We start from the raw sequence: 15813 nt of genomic DNA, 5'->3' as shown, positions 1-15813 counted from the left end.
TTGGAGTAACGCTTCCCTGATTCTACAAACTGATTTAAAATCAACACACACCATCGTTTTTATTTTATCAGATTCAAAAAGTGCCCCATTTGGAGGTGGGGAGAGCAGAATGGCCTGTTTGTTGGCACATCCTCAAGCCCCAGCAACCTGACTACATCTGCTCAGTGGTCACCTCACATAGAGAAGTTGCCTGCGACTGCCTGCTTATTGTGGGTGCCACCTACATCACTGCCAGAATCACTCTATTTGGCTTCAGGGGATGTAGAGCTGCTGATGTTGCTGTCTTTGAAGATCTCAATTTGCTGCAACTCCACAGCCCCAGCCACCTGGAGGATTTTCACTTGCTCAATCGGGATACGATGCGAGTACTCATAGAAGGGCTTGTTGTCCACAATCACCTGGTGAGTAAAGGGGAGCGTTAGAAACAATGAATCTCGGCCAGGCCATAGCACAACGGTTCTTTGGGGGTTGGTCAGAGGTTCCTTGCCATCTTAGCTAGGTCAGTGGATGGTTGCAGAGTGGAATCAGTAAATCATTCACCAGTAGAGCCAGGGGTTTGTTCCCACCGTATTCACCCACTGTAGCTGTTGCTCGCCCAGGCTGGCAGGAGATGGAACAGAAGCGAGGACCGGGTGTTCATACCACCCTGACTACAGAACCAGCAGGGACTCGGGTCTGGGGGCACGAATGGAAGGTGCCTGGGAGCCAAGAGAATTCCTGCTCTCTCCAACCAGGAAATCGATTGCGCGGGAAGAAGGGGAACCTGTGTTCGTGCTGGGCGCACGCACCCACCCAAAACATTCTCAAAGGAGACAGGTCGTTGCTATTTTAAAACTGGCACTTTCCCTGATTAAGACAATTCAACAATCCTCCTGTCCTCCAAAACCTAGGTTAGACACGGGCACAGCTGCAGCTCCCAGCACGGCACTCTACCAGTCTCACCATTCCCTCCCCACCTGGCCTCACTTTCTCCTCTTCCTCCAAGCCCAACTCAGTAAACTCTGAGACACATTGCTAAAGAAAAAGACCCCTCTGTATTCAACCCCTCACCCTCGTCTCCAAGCTCCCCAAGTGCTTCCAGCCCCGCACCGGGCTCTATCATGCCTGCTGACCTTTCCCCAGGTCTTCCTCTTTCCCCTTGTCTCAGGGCTTCCCCACAACTCCATAGCCAGGCCTCCTGCTGTCTAGCTCCCGGTCTCCTGTCCCATCTCCCCGCCATCCTCCCTCCCAAGTTCCCCAGTCCAAATGGGGAATTGTCTCCACTCCAGTCCCCGACGCAGAGGCTCTGTCCTGCTTACATCCCTTACCCGGTAGCCGTTTTTAGTAATGACAAACTGCAGCAGGAAGCTCTTCCCTTTGTGGAAAGGGCTAGAACATCTCTCTTCCTCTTGGCCCCACTCTTTGTTCAGCTTGCTGTTGAAAACGATGCCGTCCTTGTTCTCGCTGAAGAGAGCTTTAAAGTGAAAGGCGACTTCATTCTTTCTGTCCCCGCCACAGAGAAAGTTCACATCAAACCTGGACAGGAGGAATAGGAAAGTAATGACCAAGTGGCCTGTGAGGATTTTGGGAACAGCAGCTCCATCCCCCTCACCTCCATCCTTAGTATAAACTGGGGAATGGATGAGACCATGGTGTGTCTAACGTCACGCTGGATTTCTGTGTTTTCCCCATACTGGTGGCCGCTGAGCCACTGTCTCGTGTTCCTATGGGGCCACACGGAGCCACAGACCAAGAAGCAGTTCCCACCAGATTCTGGTGTCAGGGAAATAATGTCGTCCTTTGAACATCTACTGCCAGCCAGCCAAGCTAGGGTTTCAGGGCCTGGTCTGGGTGGCTTGTTTTCAGTCTGCAATGGTGCATCCCCAGTGAGGCCAGCAGGAGGTGCTGAAGTGGCAGAAATGCTGATTTTAAAGTGGGTGTGGATCAGGGGCGGCTCTAGGTATTTTGCCGCCCCAAGCACGGCAGGCAGACTGCCTTCAGTGGCTTGCCTGCGGAAGGTCCCCAGTCCCGCGGATTCGGCGGCATGCCTGCAGGTCTGCCGAAGCCATGGGACCCGTGGACCCTCCGCAGGCATGCCGCCGAAGGCAACCTGCCTGCTGCCATGGTGGCGACGGCAGAGCGCCCCTCGTGGCTTGCCGCCCCAGGCATGCGCTTGGCGTGCTGGTGCCTGGAGCCGCCCCGGTGCGGATTATAATTACTATTAATCATGTTAATTATGGCAATATCTAGGGGCCAAGGAGTTGGCAGATCTGGGTTTAATTCCCTGCTTTGCGGCAGACTTACTGTGTTCTTGGGCCTGTCACTTAGCCTGTCTGTGCCGCAGTTTCTCCATGTCACAGTTTCAGGGTAGCAGCACCTGTATTCTCCATCCACAGTCCCTCGAGGGCACCCAATCAAAGGTTTCTGGCTCCCAGCTGTCACCTCTTGTGCAGAGACCTACATGTCTCCCTCCTGACTGCGGTTTTTAGGCTGCACAGCTCCCTGGATTTACACTGTGATATTCCCTGCAAGCCAGACTGCCTAAGCAGGCTCTCTTCAGTGAGAGCATCTCTGCTTTGCTGTCTCCCCAGAGCCTATGCTCAGTGTATTGCCTGCAGCTATCAGTTACCACGCAGCTTCTTCTAAGCAAGCACGTTTATTCTTCAGGGAAAAGGTTTACAGAGAAAACACATTAAAAACAATAAACATTCCTGCATGCACGCTGACAGCTTACCAGAGATCACCCATCAGCCTTGTAGGGCCTAGCATGTCAAGCCCTTCCAACCCTTACACAAGGGTCCCTCCAACCCCTCAGACAGAAAGTCCTGTCCATTTGCTGGCTCAGAAGGAAGGCCCCAGTTAGTTTAAACTCAGGCTCTTTGTCCCAAAGGCCTTTCTTTGTCTATTGCTCTCCGGAGAATCCAGTTTAACTAGTAGATGTGAGTCTCCCCAGGAAGTCGTACCTTTTGGAGGGGAGCGGGGTTTGCAGCCTGGCTGATTTGCCTTAATCACCACCCCGTTTTTAGTTCCTGGAGGAGCTGTACATAATTATACATAAGCCACTCACTTAAAACAAGCAACCCCAAAGATACTGCGTGGAGCTGCAAAATCTGTCACATCTCCCCCTAGAGAAGTTACAGACAGTTCCAGCCCAAAATAATAGATAAACTTCACACAATACGTTTTTTTTAAGGCTATTGCAGGAAATTGCCACATCTGTCACGCTCCTCTCCGGGGCTGATGGGCTGGGGTGTCTCCCCCAAGTGGGGCAGTGTAAAGGGGAGCCGTGGTTTTGGGAGAGGGGGGCTTACACTGTATCTACACAGCAGATACAGGGGGAGGGGAAAGAGGGCGCTTCATTGAGGTTGAGGTGGTTTTTTTATTTTTCAGACCTGCCTTTTCCTAAACCCTCATGGGTGAAAACCTGGTAAATAGGTGAAGAAATCCTTGTGTGGGTACCTCTGGCTGTCCTTTGGCAATGAGCCACGGATATTCACCAACATCCCAAGCAGAAAGCCCCCAGCAACAGCGATGTTGCAAGGAGTCTCCTGGGGGAGAGAAGAGACACACACATCTGAGCAGGAGAGGTTTGCAGCACTGAGAAGTCACACCCCTCACACCCCATGTGGATCAAACTAAAGCAGATTTGACAGGATCTCTGAGAACCCCACACCCACCTGACCCCACTGGGCTGGATGTGGCAGATGCTGAAGACTTCCATGCCAGCAACATGACACTGGGGCGTCTGAAACCTTCCCACATCCTCATCTCATAAAGGGTAAATGTAGACTGCAGTCATGGTGGATTGTGAGTCATGGTGGATTCTCCATCACCAGGGGCGGCTCTAGCTTTTTGGCCGCCCCAAGCAGTCATGCGCGGGAGGCGCCCCGGAGCCGCGGGAGCAGCGGACCTCCCGCGGGCATGACTGCAGAGGGTCCGCTGGTCCCGCGTGGCTCGGCTGGACCTCCCGCAGCTGCGGGCGGCTCGCGGGTCCGGCGGCTCCGCTTGAGCTGCCGCAGTCATGCCTGCGGGAGGTCCAGCCGAGCCGCGGGACGAGCGCCCCCTCCGCAGTCATGCCTGCGGCAGGTCCAGTCGTCCCGGGGCTCCGGTGGACCTCCCGCAGGCATGACTGCGGCAGGACCGCCGGCCCAGCCCGCTGCCCCCCGCGGCCGCAGGAGACGCCCCCTAGATGTTGCCGCCCTAGGCACCAGCTTGTTTTGCTGGTGCCTAGAGCCGCCCCTGTCCATCACTGACAATTTTTAAATCAAGCTGGGAAGTTTTTCTAAAAGATATGCTCTGGGAATTAGGTTGGGAAGTTTTCTGGCCTGTGTTATACACGAGGTTAGACTAAATGATCACAATAGTCCCTTCTGGCCTCAGAATTTATGAATTGGGGCAGCGTGTTTAGATGTACCCGAGCTAGCTGTGATCAAGATAGCTCACAACAAACAGAAGTGCAGCCACGGTGGCATGGGCAGTGACATGGGCTAGTTTCCAAGTATGTACTTAGGCTGTGGGTGGGATTGTACTCAGGTGGCTGGCCCCCGCCACCAAGGCTACATTGCTAGTTTTAGTACAGCAGGTCGATCAAAGGTAGTTTGGGTGCACCTACACATGCTGCAATCAGGCCTCTCAATTGTTGTGAAGACGAACTTCCAGTAATATGACAGATGTAGAGCAGATGCCATGGGCAAAAGCAGTAGACAAAGGATTAACATGAATTTGGGTTTTAACTTTCCCTATCAGAGGCTGAATCATTTTTTAGATTTACAAATATGCTTGTCACGTTCCTCTAAGGGCAGAGTGTGAAAACAAAATGGTCTGTACTGAGGCAAATGCACAGAACTAGGTAACACCACACACACAAAATCCCTGGCACAGTCTGCAACTGTGAAATTTTTCAGTACAAACAGTGCTGATGCATCTCTTCTTAATGAAGCTTGTAGTAAAAGTTTCTTTGCATGACCGCTTCGCAGACACACCAGTGCTGCTCTGCATCCCTTTACTTTATTCCTGTCCCTGTCTCTGGCTGGCCTGGGGCAGCAGTACCTGCAGGAGCCCTGAGTGGAGAGAGGATCAGTACTCACCAGGTTGGTGACAGAAACGAGAGTCATTGGAGCTGTCATTCTTCCTGTGCAGTGAAGGAGCTTCTGTCCGTTTAAAGTCCAGGGCATAGGTAGCACCTTATATACAGTCCTGGCTCCTGAGAGGTGGGGCCTTCACATCCAATTCTGCAGTTCCTCTTGCCTCTGGATTCCACCCACTTTTGTTGGCAGGAATCTGCATTTCCATGTTACAAGGAATCTCATCCTGGTGTCTGCAAACCCAGGGTGTCTAGTGTCTGGAAGCCCTATCTCTCCCCGACACTGCTGAGATGTTGCCAATTGGCCCTTTAGTAACAAATCTCTGATTCTTACAGAGCTAAGAACCCAGGAATTGCCGTGTCCAATGGCGGCCGGCGCCCAAAGTAAATGGTGGGGCTACAGGTAGCAATCGCTTCCCCCTTGTATTTTCAAAGAGGAAAAAGTGGGATGCTGTGTTTGGGGGTGACACGGGGAAGCATTTTGGTCGGGATGTGGTAAGCAAAGCGAGGCAGACGCCCTCTCCTCTCTCCCTCCAGTCCCCCTTTTAGGATGAAAATCAGGGACACGTTACAGTGAAGGGGGGGATGGGAGAAAAGAGTATTTATCCCTGTGAGCCCCTTCGCTGCGCTCACCTAGGCCATGTCTAAATTAGGAGGATTTACCAGCTGCCTTTGTCCCGGCATACTTCTGCCACCATAGCTATTTCCTGAGAGAACATGCACACCTGGCTGCCTCTGCCGGCACGTCCTCCCAGTGAGAGGTTGTGTCAGCAAAAGATACAAAAGCTTCCCAGTGTGCTCTGCGTCAGCGTCTGGTGCACTACCTTGTGGAACATTTTACAGTGCATTGTGGGAAGGGAAACCAGTGCTTGTCTCAGGGATTGTGAGAGCGTATATCTCAGAATCTGCTGTTTTCTTGCCTTTTTCAAAATAACCACTTCCACTGTTCTGTCCCATAATGTGTTCTTCCTTATGTGGCTCTTCTGGGCTCATGAACTGAGCACTGAGTGGTGGGATGGGATCATGATGCAAACCTGGGATGACGAGCAGTGGCTGCAGAACTTCTGGATGAGGAAGCCACGTTCCTGGTATTGTCTATCAAGCTCACCCCAGCCCTCCGGCACAGACACCAGATTGAGAGCTGCTTTGACAGCGGAGAAATGGATGGGTATTGCGCACTGGAAGCTTGCAACCCTGGACTGCTGTCAGCCAGTGGACAATCAGTTTAAGATTGGAAAATTGCTGGCGGGAGCTGTTGTCATCCAAGTGGATGTAAGGCCAGTAAGTGCATCCTGCTCCACAGGATTGTGACTCCGGGCAATGTGCAGGAAATCACAGAGGGATTCAATGCTGTGGGATTCCCGAACTGTGGTGGGGTGATTCACGAGATGCATATCCTGATGCTGTCCTTCTCCCACTTTGACACTGAGTATATGAACAGAAAGGGGAAGATTTCCATGGCTATGGTGGATCATCAGGGACATTTCCATGACATTAGCATTGTCTGGTCAGGGAAGGTGCATGATCCTCACATCTCTAGCAACTCAGGCCTGTTAGAAAATGATGCAAGTAGGGACATTTTTTCTGGCCTGGCCCATTAACATAGATGAAGTTCAATACTAAAGTTATTCTCAGTAGCGTGGGCTACCCTTTCCTTTCCTGGCTCCTACAGCCAGACACAAGATACATAGAGACACCAGCAAGGAAAGATCTAATTACTGTCTTAGCAGGTGCAGGATGGTTGTGGAATGTGCTCTATAGACAAAGATTTATGGATCCATGGTCCCCTACATAGCCCAGAAAAGGAACATGCTCATCGGGAGATGCCCTATTGAACTTGGAAGCGGCATAGTTACTATGTCTGGGCACTTCCCAGAAATACACCCCATAGTCCAGATTGGAGCCACTCATTGGCTTGAGTCAAACCAGGGCTGCTGGGACGTGGGCTTTGTTTCAGGATCTGCAGGGATTTTAACATTGAACACCAATAATCCCCCCTCCCTGCCCCCCATCCCAGGAGCTAACTAGCGAACGGGAAATGTCTGCAAGGGAAGGAAGAGGAGGAGGTGCCCGGCTCTGAGCCTCGTACCAGCAGGGCCAAGAGGAGCTGGACTAGGAGCGGGGCTGTAGCTCCCCATACAGCATGGAGTACGTACGTTCTGTGTGACAATGGAGCATGTGCAAAGCCCCAAGGGCCACTGTGTTCAGGGAGCTCCAACCTTGTATCTCAGGGTCCCCAAAGGAAGGTGTCTGCTCCTTGAATCTGGAAGGGTTCGTTAACATCTGGCAAGCGGCCTGGCGTGAGAGAGGGTGGTGATAGGGAAACTATTGATATACACCGCGAGTTCCATGGAAGGCTCCCAGCTGGCAGATGAAGATGAGATCTAGGATAAGCTGATAGGCCTCATGTTGCAGTAACAGATCTCTCTGTAAATAGAACGGCTCCCCCTGAACTTTAGTTGTTTCCTTCTTGGAACAGAAGTTCAGTTCCTCGGAACTTCAGGTCACATTTCACTACACAATTAAGTTGACCTAAGTTAAGTCAATGTACAATTACTGCAGTAATTAAATCGCTTTTGCATGTAACCCTTCTGCCCGTCTGAGTTGGCAGCAACAAGGGCCGGGTTCTGTATCTAGGGTTCTGGTTCAATAACACAATGCAAAACCGGCTTGAGTTCCCACCCAGTGACCTGGGACAATTACATAACACCCCCCCGGGTGCCTCTAGGAGGCAATACTTCCCCTCTCGCAAGCACAGAGTCTGAGTGTAGCAAAATCCTTTTAATAAAGGAGGGAAACAATGCGGCATTATGTTGGGGAAACACCACAAACAGGATTCATAACACAAACCATGAGCAAAAGACTCACCCACCCACAAGTAAATTTGGCAGTGTCCTTTTCCCCTCAGGGTCTTAAGTCCAGCAACCCAAAAAAATCACCCAAAGTCCCAAAAGTCCAACACCCCAGAAGTCTCTGCCCCGGTCAGTGCAGCCCCCGAGTTCAAAAGTTTATCTGCAGAGTTTTATGCCCGGGGTGGGGGTGCAGCAGTATTAAGGGGGACCTTACATGGTCTGAGGCCGACTGCCCCACCTTTCCATGGGGTTCTGCCACAGCCTTCACCGTGAGCCACTCCACCAGCCACTCCACACCACCAGCCGTCCCGTGAGCCGCTCCAGCCTTCCGCAAACTGCTCCACTCCACCAGCTTTCCCACAAGCTGCTCCAGTCGTCCCGCAAACTGCTCTGCTTTGCCGGCTGCTCAGCAGCATATCTTCAGGGCCCTCCATAGCACTCAGAGATTTCAGCTTGTAGACAGAGAGCCTCAGTGCTGGTGCACCATTGGCCCAAAGTGAATTCAGCTCAGTAGCCTGTAACTAGACTCCTAATGGAATTAAAACTAGCTCTGATATTCCACAGTAGAGAGAGGGAGGAGGAGGAGGTGGTGGTGTAATTAGTATTTTAGGCCCTCAAAAGGGGCCCATACTATCAGATATACCTGTCCCAGACCTCTCTCAATTCACTGGGTTTTGGAACTCATGTCTCTTGTCTAGTGAGTGCTACTTAGTTGATGGTGAGTCCCTCTGTCATAAAACAGTTTCATTGTTCTTGATTCACACAATCAGGATAACAACACTTTATTCTCCCTGCCCCAATAACAGAGAAACTGGGGATCCCACAGCAGCCGAAGTGACCACTTGGGCTGCTGTGGGCTCATGCTAGGTGGGGTGGGTGTGCCTATGCAAACAAGATCAGCCCCTGAAGTTCTTTTCCACAACTTGCCACAATTCACCACCAGATGTCAGGGCAGAGCTCATCCTGACTGCTTACATGCATATCCACACTACACTTCTTGTGTCAGTGGTGCACGTCCTCACTAGTAGCACTTGCATTGATGGGGAGAACAGTGCACCATGGGTAGCTATCCCAGGGTATGTCTACACTATGAAATTACTCCTATTTTACAGCAGTCCATTTTTGGGAACAGATTGTATAAAGTTGAGTGCATGCATCCACACTAAGCACATTAATTCGGCGGTGTGCACCCACAGTACCGTGGCAAGCATCGACTTTTGGAGCGGTGCACTGTGGTAGCTATCCCACAGATCCTGCAGTCCCCACTGCCCATTGGAATTCTGGGTTGAGCTCCCAATGCCTGATGGGGCCAAAAAATTTTCACGGGTGGTTATGGGTAAATGTAGTCAGTCAACCCTCCCTCCGTGAAAGCAATAGCAGACAATCATTCCGCGCCCTTTTCCCTGGATTGCCCGAGGAGACGCCATAGCACGGCAAGCATGGAGCCCATTCAGCTCACCGCAGAAGTTATGAGCATTGTAAACACCTCATGCATTATCGTGCAGTTTATGCAGAACCAGAAGCTGAAAAACCAGCCGAGGAGGTGATGGCAGCGCGGTGACGAGAGTGATGAGGACATGGTCACAGACTTCTCTCAAAGCGCGGGCCCGGCAATGTAGACATCATGGTGTTAATGGGAGAGGTTCATGCCATGGAACGCTGATTCTGAGCCCGGGAAACAAGCACAGACTGGTGGGATCGCATAGTGTTGCAAGTCTGGGACGATTCCCAGTGGCTCCGAAACTTTTGCATGCGTAAGGGCACTTTCATGGAACTGCGTGACTTGCTTTCCCCTGCCCTGAACCACAAGAATACCAAGATGAGAGCAGCCTTCACAGTTCACAAGTGAGTGGCAATAACCCTCTGGAAGCCTGCAATGCCAGACAGCTACTGGTCAGTCGGGAATCAATTTGGAGTGGGCAAATCTACTGTGGGGGTTGCTGTCATGCAAGTAGCCAACGCAATCACTGAGGTAGTGCTATCAAAGGTAGTGTCTCTGGGAAATGTGCAGGTCATAGTAGATGGCTTTGCTGCAATGGGATTCCCTAAGTGTGGTGGGGCGATAGACGGAACGCATATCCCTATCTTGGGACCAGACCACCAAGGCAGCCAGTACATAAACCACAAGGGGTACTTTTCAATGGTGTTGCAAACACTGGTGGATCACAAGGGACGTTTCACCAACATCAACTTGGGATGGCTGGGAAGGGTTCAAGATGCTTGCATCTTGAGGAACTCTGGTCTGTTTAAATGGCTGCAGGAAAGGATTTACTTCTCAGACCAGAAAATAACTGTTGGGGATGTTGAAATGCGTATAGTTATCCTTGGGGACCCAACCTTCCCCTTAATGCTCTGGCTCATGAAGCCGTACACAGGCACCCTGGACAGTAGTAAGGAGCTGTTCAACTATAGACTGAGCAAGTGCAGAATGGTGGTAGTGTGTGCATCTGGACGTCTGAAGGGTCGCTGGTGCAGTTTACTGACTCGCTCATACCTCAGCGAAACCAATATCCCCAATATCCAAAACTTCAGGACAAGACTTCAAAGAGAAACTGCTGAGCTTCAGTTCATCTGCAAATTTGACACCATCAGCTCAGGATTAAACAAAGACTGTGAATGGCTAGCCAACTACAAAAGCAGTTTCTCCTCCCTTGGAGTTCACACCTCAACTGCTAGAAGAGGGCCTCATCCTCCCTAATTGAACTAACCTCGTTATCTCCAGCCTGATTCTTGCTTGCATATATATACCTGCCCCTGGAAATTTCCACTACATGCATCTGACAAAGTGGGTATTCACCCATGAAAGCTCATGCTCCAATACGTCGGTTAGTCTATAAGGTGCCACAGGACTCTTTGCTGCTTTTAATATCCCCATTGTTATTGCTGCTTGCTGTGTGCTCCACAATCTCTGTGAGAGTAATGGGGAGCTGTTTATGGCGGGGTGTGAGGTTGAGGCAATGACAGCCTTCTGTCCACTGGGGTGGAGTGGTTGGGTGCCCGGAGCCTCTCCCCCCCGCCGCGTTCTTGGGCGTCTGGGTGAGGAGGTGGCTATGGAACATGGGGAGGAGGGAGGGCGGTTAAACAGGGGCTGCAGCGGCAGTCTCTCCAGCTGACGTTCCTGAACCTCCACCAGACGCCGGATCATGTCCGTTTGGTTCCTGCAGTAGCCCCAGTGTTGCATCCTGCCTCCTCTGATCTTCCTGCCGCCACCTCTCCTCACGTTCACTGGCTGCTTTCCTGTCCTGTGCTATTGTGTCCCTCCACTTTTTCTGCTGAGCTCTTTCAGAACATTTCATCGCACGTGCGTTTTTTTCACCGCCTTATCTCCTTTGGGATGGAGGAGGGAGGCTTGATATTTGTAGCTGCGGGAGGAAAAAAGGGAGAGAAGGGAGAGAAGTATTTAAAAACATACATTTTACAGAAGAATGGGTATACTCTTTCATGGTGAACAACACTTTTCACAAAAGATAGCACATGTGATTTTGGTACAAGGTCAATTTTTGCATCTTATATTGAGTGCCTGTGGCTTTGGTGTTAGAGATCAAACACACCGGGCAACAGAATTCGGCTTGCAGGCAGCCATGGTAAGCCATAGTCTTTCGGCTTCTGAAACCTTCAAAACAGCAGCACCCTCCTTTCCCATACCAAGCAAAGCCCATTGAGTTATCCATTTAGGGCTGTGGTTTTTGTGTTAACGTGCAACAGCAGAAACTAAACTAATCCCCCCCCCCCCCTTTCTCAGATGGCCGCTTTAACCCTCCCCCCACCACACTGTGTGGCTGGTATCAGGGAAGATCCCTGCTAGCCAAAGGCGAACAGCTCAGTGCCAATCCCACCCACCCACACACACACTTGGCTAACTGCGGGGAGGATTTCTTTTCAGCCACAGGCAAACAGCCCAGTAGGAATGGCCACCTATGAATGTCCTCTTAATTACATTCCCGTATTTCAACCAGGTTACCATGAACGATATCACTCTTCTGAGGATAACACAGGGAGATAAAGAACAGATGTTGCTTGAATGCCAGCAAACACCGGGACCATACGCTGCCAGGCTTTTGTCATGCAATGATACCAGATTACTTGCTACTAGCATGGCATGGTAAAGTGTCCTACCATGGAGGAAGGAATAAGGCTGCTCTCCCCAGAAACCTTCTGGAAAAGCTTTTGGAGTACCTCCAGGAGAGCTTCATGGAGATGTCCCTGGAGGATTTTCGCTCCATCCCCAGACACGTTAACAGACTTTTCCAGTAGCTGTACTGGCCACGAATGCATCCCAAGTCCTCAGGGCAAATTAATCATTAAAAAACACTTGCTTTTAAACCATGTTTTATATTTACAAAGGTACACTCACCAGAGGTCCCTTCTACGGCTTCATGGTCCAGGATACCACCTTGGGAGGGTATTTCAGTCAGGGTGAGAAAAACATCCTAGCAGTTGGGGAGAACAGTGTGCTGTGTGCTCTCCTCAACCTCCTCCTCCTCCTCCTCCTCATCTTCCCCGTCTGCAAAATCCTTAGGCATGGCAACTGAGAGTACCCCATCATCGGAGTCCACGGACAGGGGTGGGGCAGTGGTGGCGGCCCCCCCTAGAATTGTCTGCAGCTCAGCATAGAAGCGGCCTGTCTTCGGCTCTGTCCCAGAGCGTCCATTTGATTCTTTGGCTTTCTGGTACGCTTGTCTCAGCTCCTTAAATTTCACGTGGCACTGTGTTGAGTCCCTGTTGAGGCCTCTGTCCATCATGGCCTTGGAGATTTTTTTCAAATGTTGTGGCATTCCGTCTTTTGGAACGGAGTTCTGATAGCATGGATTCGTCTCCCCATACAGCAATCAGATCCAGTACCTCCCATACAGTCCATGCTGGAGCTCTTTTTCAATTCTGGGACTGCGTGGTCACCTGTGCTGATCAGCTCTCCACGCTGGGCAAACAGGAAATGAAATTCAAAAGTTCACGGGGCTTTTCCTGTCTACCTGGCCAGTGCATCCAAGTTCAGATTGCTGTCTAGAGTGGTCACAATGGTGCACTGTGGGATAGCTCCACACAATACCGTTGAATTGCGTCCACACTAACCCTAATTCGAACCAGCAATGTCAATTTCAGCACTACTCCCCTCATCGGGGAGGAGTACAGAAATCAATTTTAAGACCCCTTTATGTCGACAAAAATGGCTTCGTTGTGTCGACGGGTGCAGGGTTAATTCGATTTAACGCTGCTAAATTTGACTGAAACTCGTAGTGTAGACCAGGCCTATGTGAGTACGCCCTGTGATAGGGCTCAGCAACCCTTTGAGGTAAGATGCCATGTGGTGATTTAAATTTCTATGTTATTACTGGAGCCATCATCTCCTTACAAACGGTCGAATCCCCAGGCCCGGCTGCTTTCTTCAGAAATGGACAGGAGTGACGTGTGATCCCCGCCGAGGGCATTTTTCTCACAGGGCTCCTCTTGGAACCTCATTCTCTCTTTTCTACAAGCCCAGCCCAGCCCCAAATAACTGTGTCTCCTGGAGTCCAAGCTGCGGGGGGAGAGGATCCACAGGGGCACAGGAATGCCCAGATCAAAGTCCCTGGATCAGATGCAAGGTCCATCTAGCCTGACTCAGCGGAGGGTGTATGACCCTGTAGACATCAACTGTGGGATAATCTGCCCCTAGTTAGGGCTCGTTCTGGTTTCTAGTACTCAGAGATTGGCTTAATCACTGGAGCAGGAGGTTTAATATCGCTGCTTCCAAACTCTTTCGTTTGAATAACTGTGATAACTCTGGCTAGTATTGTTCTATTTTCTGCAGTGGCCTCCAGTCGTTAGAGCAGGTTGTGGGGGGAGGCTGGAAGCCAGGACTCCTGGGCTCCCCCTGGGAGGGGAGCGTAGGGAAAGGTCAGTGATTAGAGCAGAGGAGGCTGGAAGCCAGGACTCCTGGGTTCTGTGTCCAGCTCTTCCACTGATTCACTGTATAGTCTTGGGAAAATACGTACCGCGAGGCAGAGACATTCATGTGGATGTCATTTCAGTGGAGTAACAGGAGGATTTAGTTTGCCTTTGAGCTGCAGTTAGAAAAGCCCCACTTTGGGAGCTCAGCAAGACAAAGCCAGAAGGGGATTAGCCGACAGAGGGATTCCCCACAAGCTCTCTCCCACCCCTCCAGCTGCTGGCGTCTTTGCTGATGATTTGTATCTTAAACTTAAACTTTGAACACTTCAATTGCATTACTTGATTTTCCTGCAAAAACCCCATCCCCAATCCACCTCAGCTGCTATTGGCGACTTCCCACCTGTAGGAGACGGTGCTCGCCAGGGGGCTGAAATGGCCGGTCTGGGATTGGCACAAGAGTCTTTCAGGAGGGAGGCACAAGCCAGGCCTGATCTCTATGAACCCGCCTGAAACCTCCAATCTGACTGAGGATGACAGATCACTTCTAGCAGGACCAGCTACACTCTCTTTGAGAGATCCCAGCTGGTGCACCAGCTCCAGACAGTGCAGGAGACGTGCTCCTCCTTGCTGCATGTATTCTCTCCTGTGCCAGGATTCAGGAGAGTGCTCCTGCATGAGAGAACCTGGTACACCCAGCAAGACATTTCGGAAGCCTCTTGACCCTAGGGGCTCCTAATCTGGTGCCTAGGTGAAGATGGTCCTCAGTGTGCTCAGGAATGAGCATGAACAAATTTTTGGGGTCCTGGGTGCAGCCTGTATCTAGATGCCCCAGGGGGATTTTCAGCAGTGAGCAGAGCTGGAGACGTATGAGTCGGACACAGGTAGAGCATGCCTAATTCCTTAGGCACCAGCAAAAGCAGGATCCCCTCCACTGGCTGGATGTGTTGCTCAGGGCTACTGGAATCCACAACCACAACTGTAGGTCAGGGCTCCTCTACTGACCCCGATGTGTGGGTGTGAGATTCAAACGATCCTAAGGGAATTGGACACCCTCTTCCCAATGAACGTCAATGACATCCGGGCACTCAAATCCCTTCAGTGCTTTAGAAAATGCCAGCTCACCCCACACTGCACTGACGGGCTCAGACGTAGCAGAGAACCACACATGCATCATGATTCAGTGTCTGGTTAAACTGTGCAAGAGTGACCGGCGCAGCTACGTCAAGCTGAATTTTAACAGTAGACCAAACCTAAGGCTCCCTGGGGGTTGTTAGGCACTTTGGAGAGTCCCAGTCTACCCTCACACTACACCTCCACCCCCAAGCACATCCCAGAACAATAACACAGTCATGAGTTGATGCCATTTCAAACAATGAAGTTCTGAGTACTGAATTTCTGTTCCAGGGAGGAGACAACTATAGTGCAGGTGGAGCTGTGCTATTTACAAAGAGACCTGTCTGTCACTGCACACGGGGCCTGTCAGCAGGTTGACAATGCACTGTGTGAAGAAATACTCCCTTTGGTTTGTTTTAAAACTGCTGCCTATTCATTTCATTTGATCACCCTTAATTCATATGTTACAAGAACAGTAAATAACACTTCGTTATTTACTTTCTCACACCAGTCATGGACTTAACTATCTTGAGTAGTTTTGTATCATCTACAAATTTTGCCACTTCACTGTTTACTCCTTTTTCCAGATCATTTATGAATATGTTGAATAGGACTGGTCCCATTACAGACCCCTGGGACACCACTATTTACCTCTCTCCATTCTGAAAACTGACCATTTATTCCTACCCTTTGTTTCCTATCTTTTAACCAGTTATTGATCCATGAGAGGACCTTCCCTCTTATCCCATGACAGCTTACTTTGCTTAAGAGCCTTTGGTGAGGGATCTTGTCAAAGACTTTCTGAAAATCTAAGTAACTATCTCCACTGGATCACCCTTGTCCACATGCTTGTTGACCCCCCCCCCCCGCCAAAGAATTCTAGTAGATTGGTGAGGCATGATTTCCCTTTACAAAAAA

General features: G+C 50.7%; 1 protein-coding gene across 2 annotated transcripts; it reads right to left on the bottom strand.

Moving 5' to 3' along the window:
* Positions 1–204: 204 nt before the first annotated feature.
* LOC120388890 (galectin-6-like) lies at positions 205–5128 on the bottom strand. Of its 2 annotated transcripts, XM_039510996.1 has the most exons (4): positions 5067–5128; positions 3439–3527; positions 1308–1515; positions 205–398 (listed from the first exon to the last, which is right to left on the bottom strand). In XM_039510996.1, exons 1-4 carry the CDS (start codon positions 5103–5105, stop codon positions 243–245), a joined length of 492 nt encoding a protein of 163 aa, XP_039366930.1. In that variant the 5' UTR covers positions 5106–5128; the 3' UTR covers positions 205–242. The 2 variants fall into 2 exon arrangements, with proteins under 2 accessions (XP_039366930.1, XP_039366931.1); XM_039510997.1 differs by lacking the exons at positions 3439–3527; positions 5067–5128 and adding an exon at positions 2714–2805.
* Between the last annotated feature and the right edge of the window lie 10685 nt (positions 5129–15813).

This window comes from Mauremys reevesii, linkage group 22 (assembly GCF_016161935.1).
Source record: "Mauremys reevesii isolate NIE-2019 linkage group 22, ASM1616193v1, whole genome shotgun sequence".
NCBI lineage: Eukaryota > Metazoa > Chordata > Testudines > Geoemydidae > Mauremys > Mauremys reevesii.
This window is presented reverse-complemented; position numbering and strand designations above follow the sequence as displayed.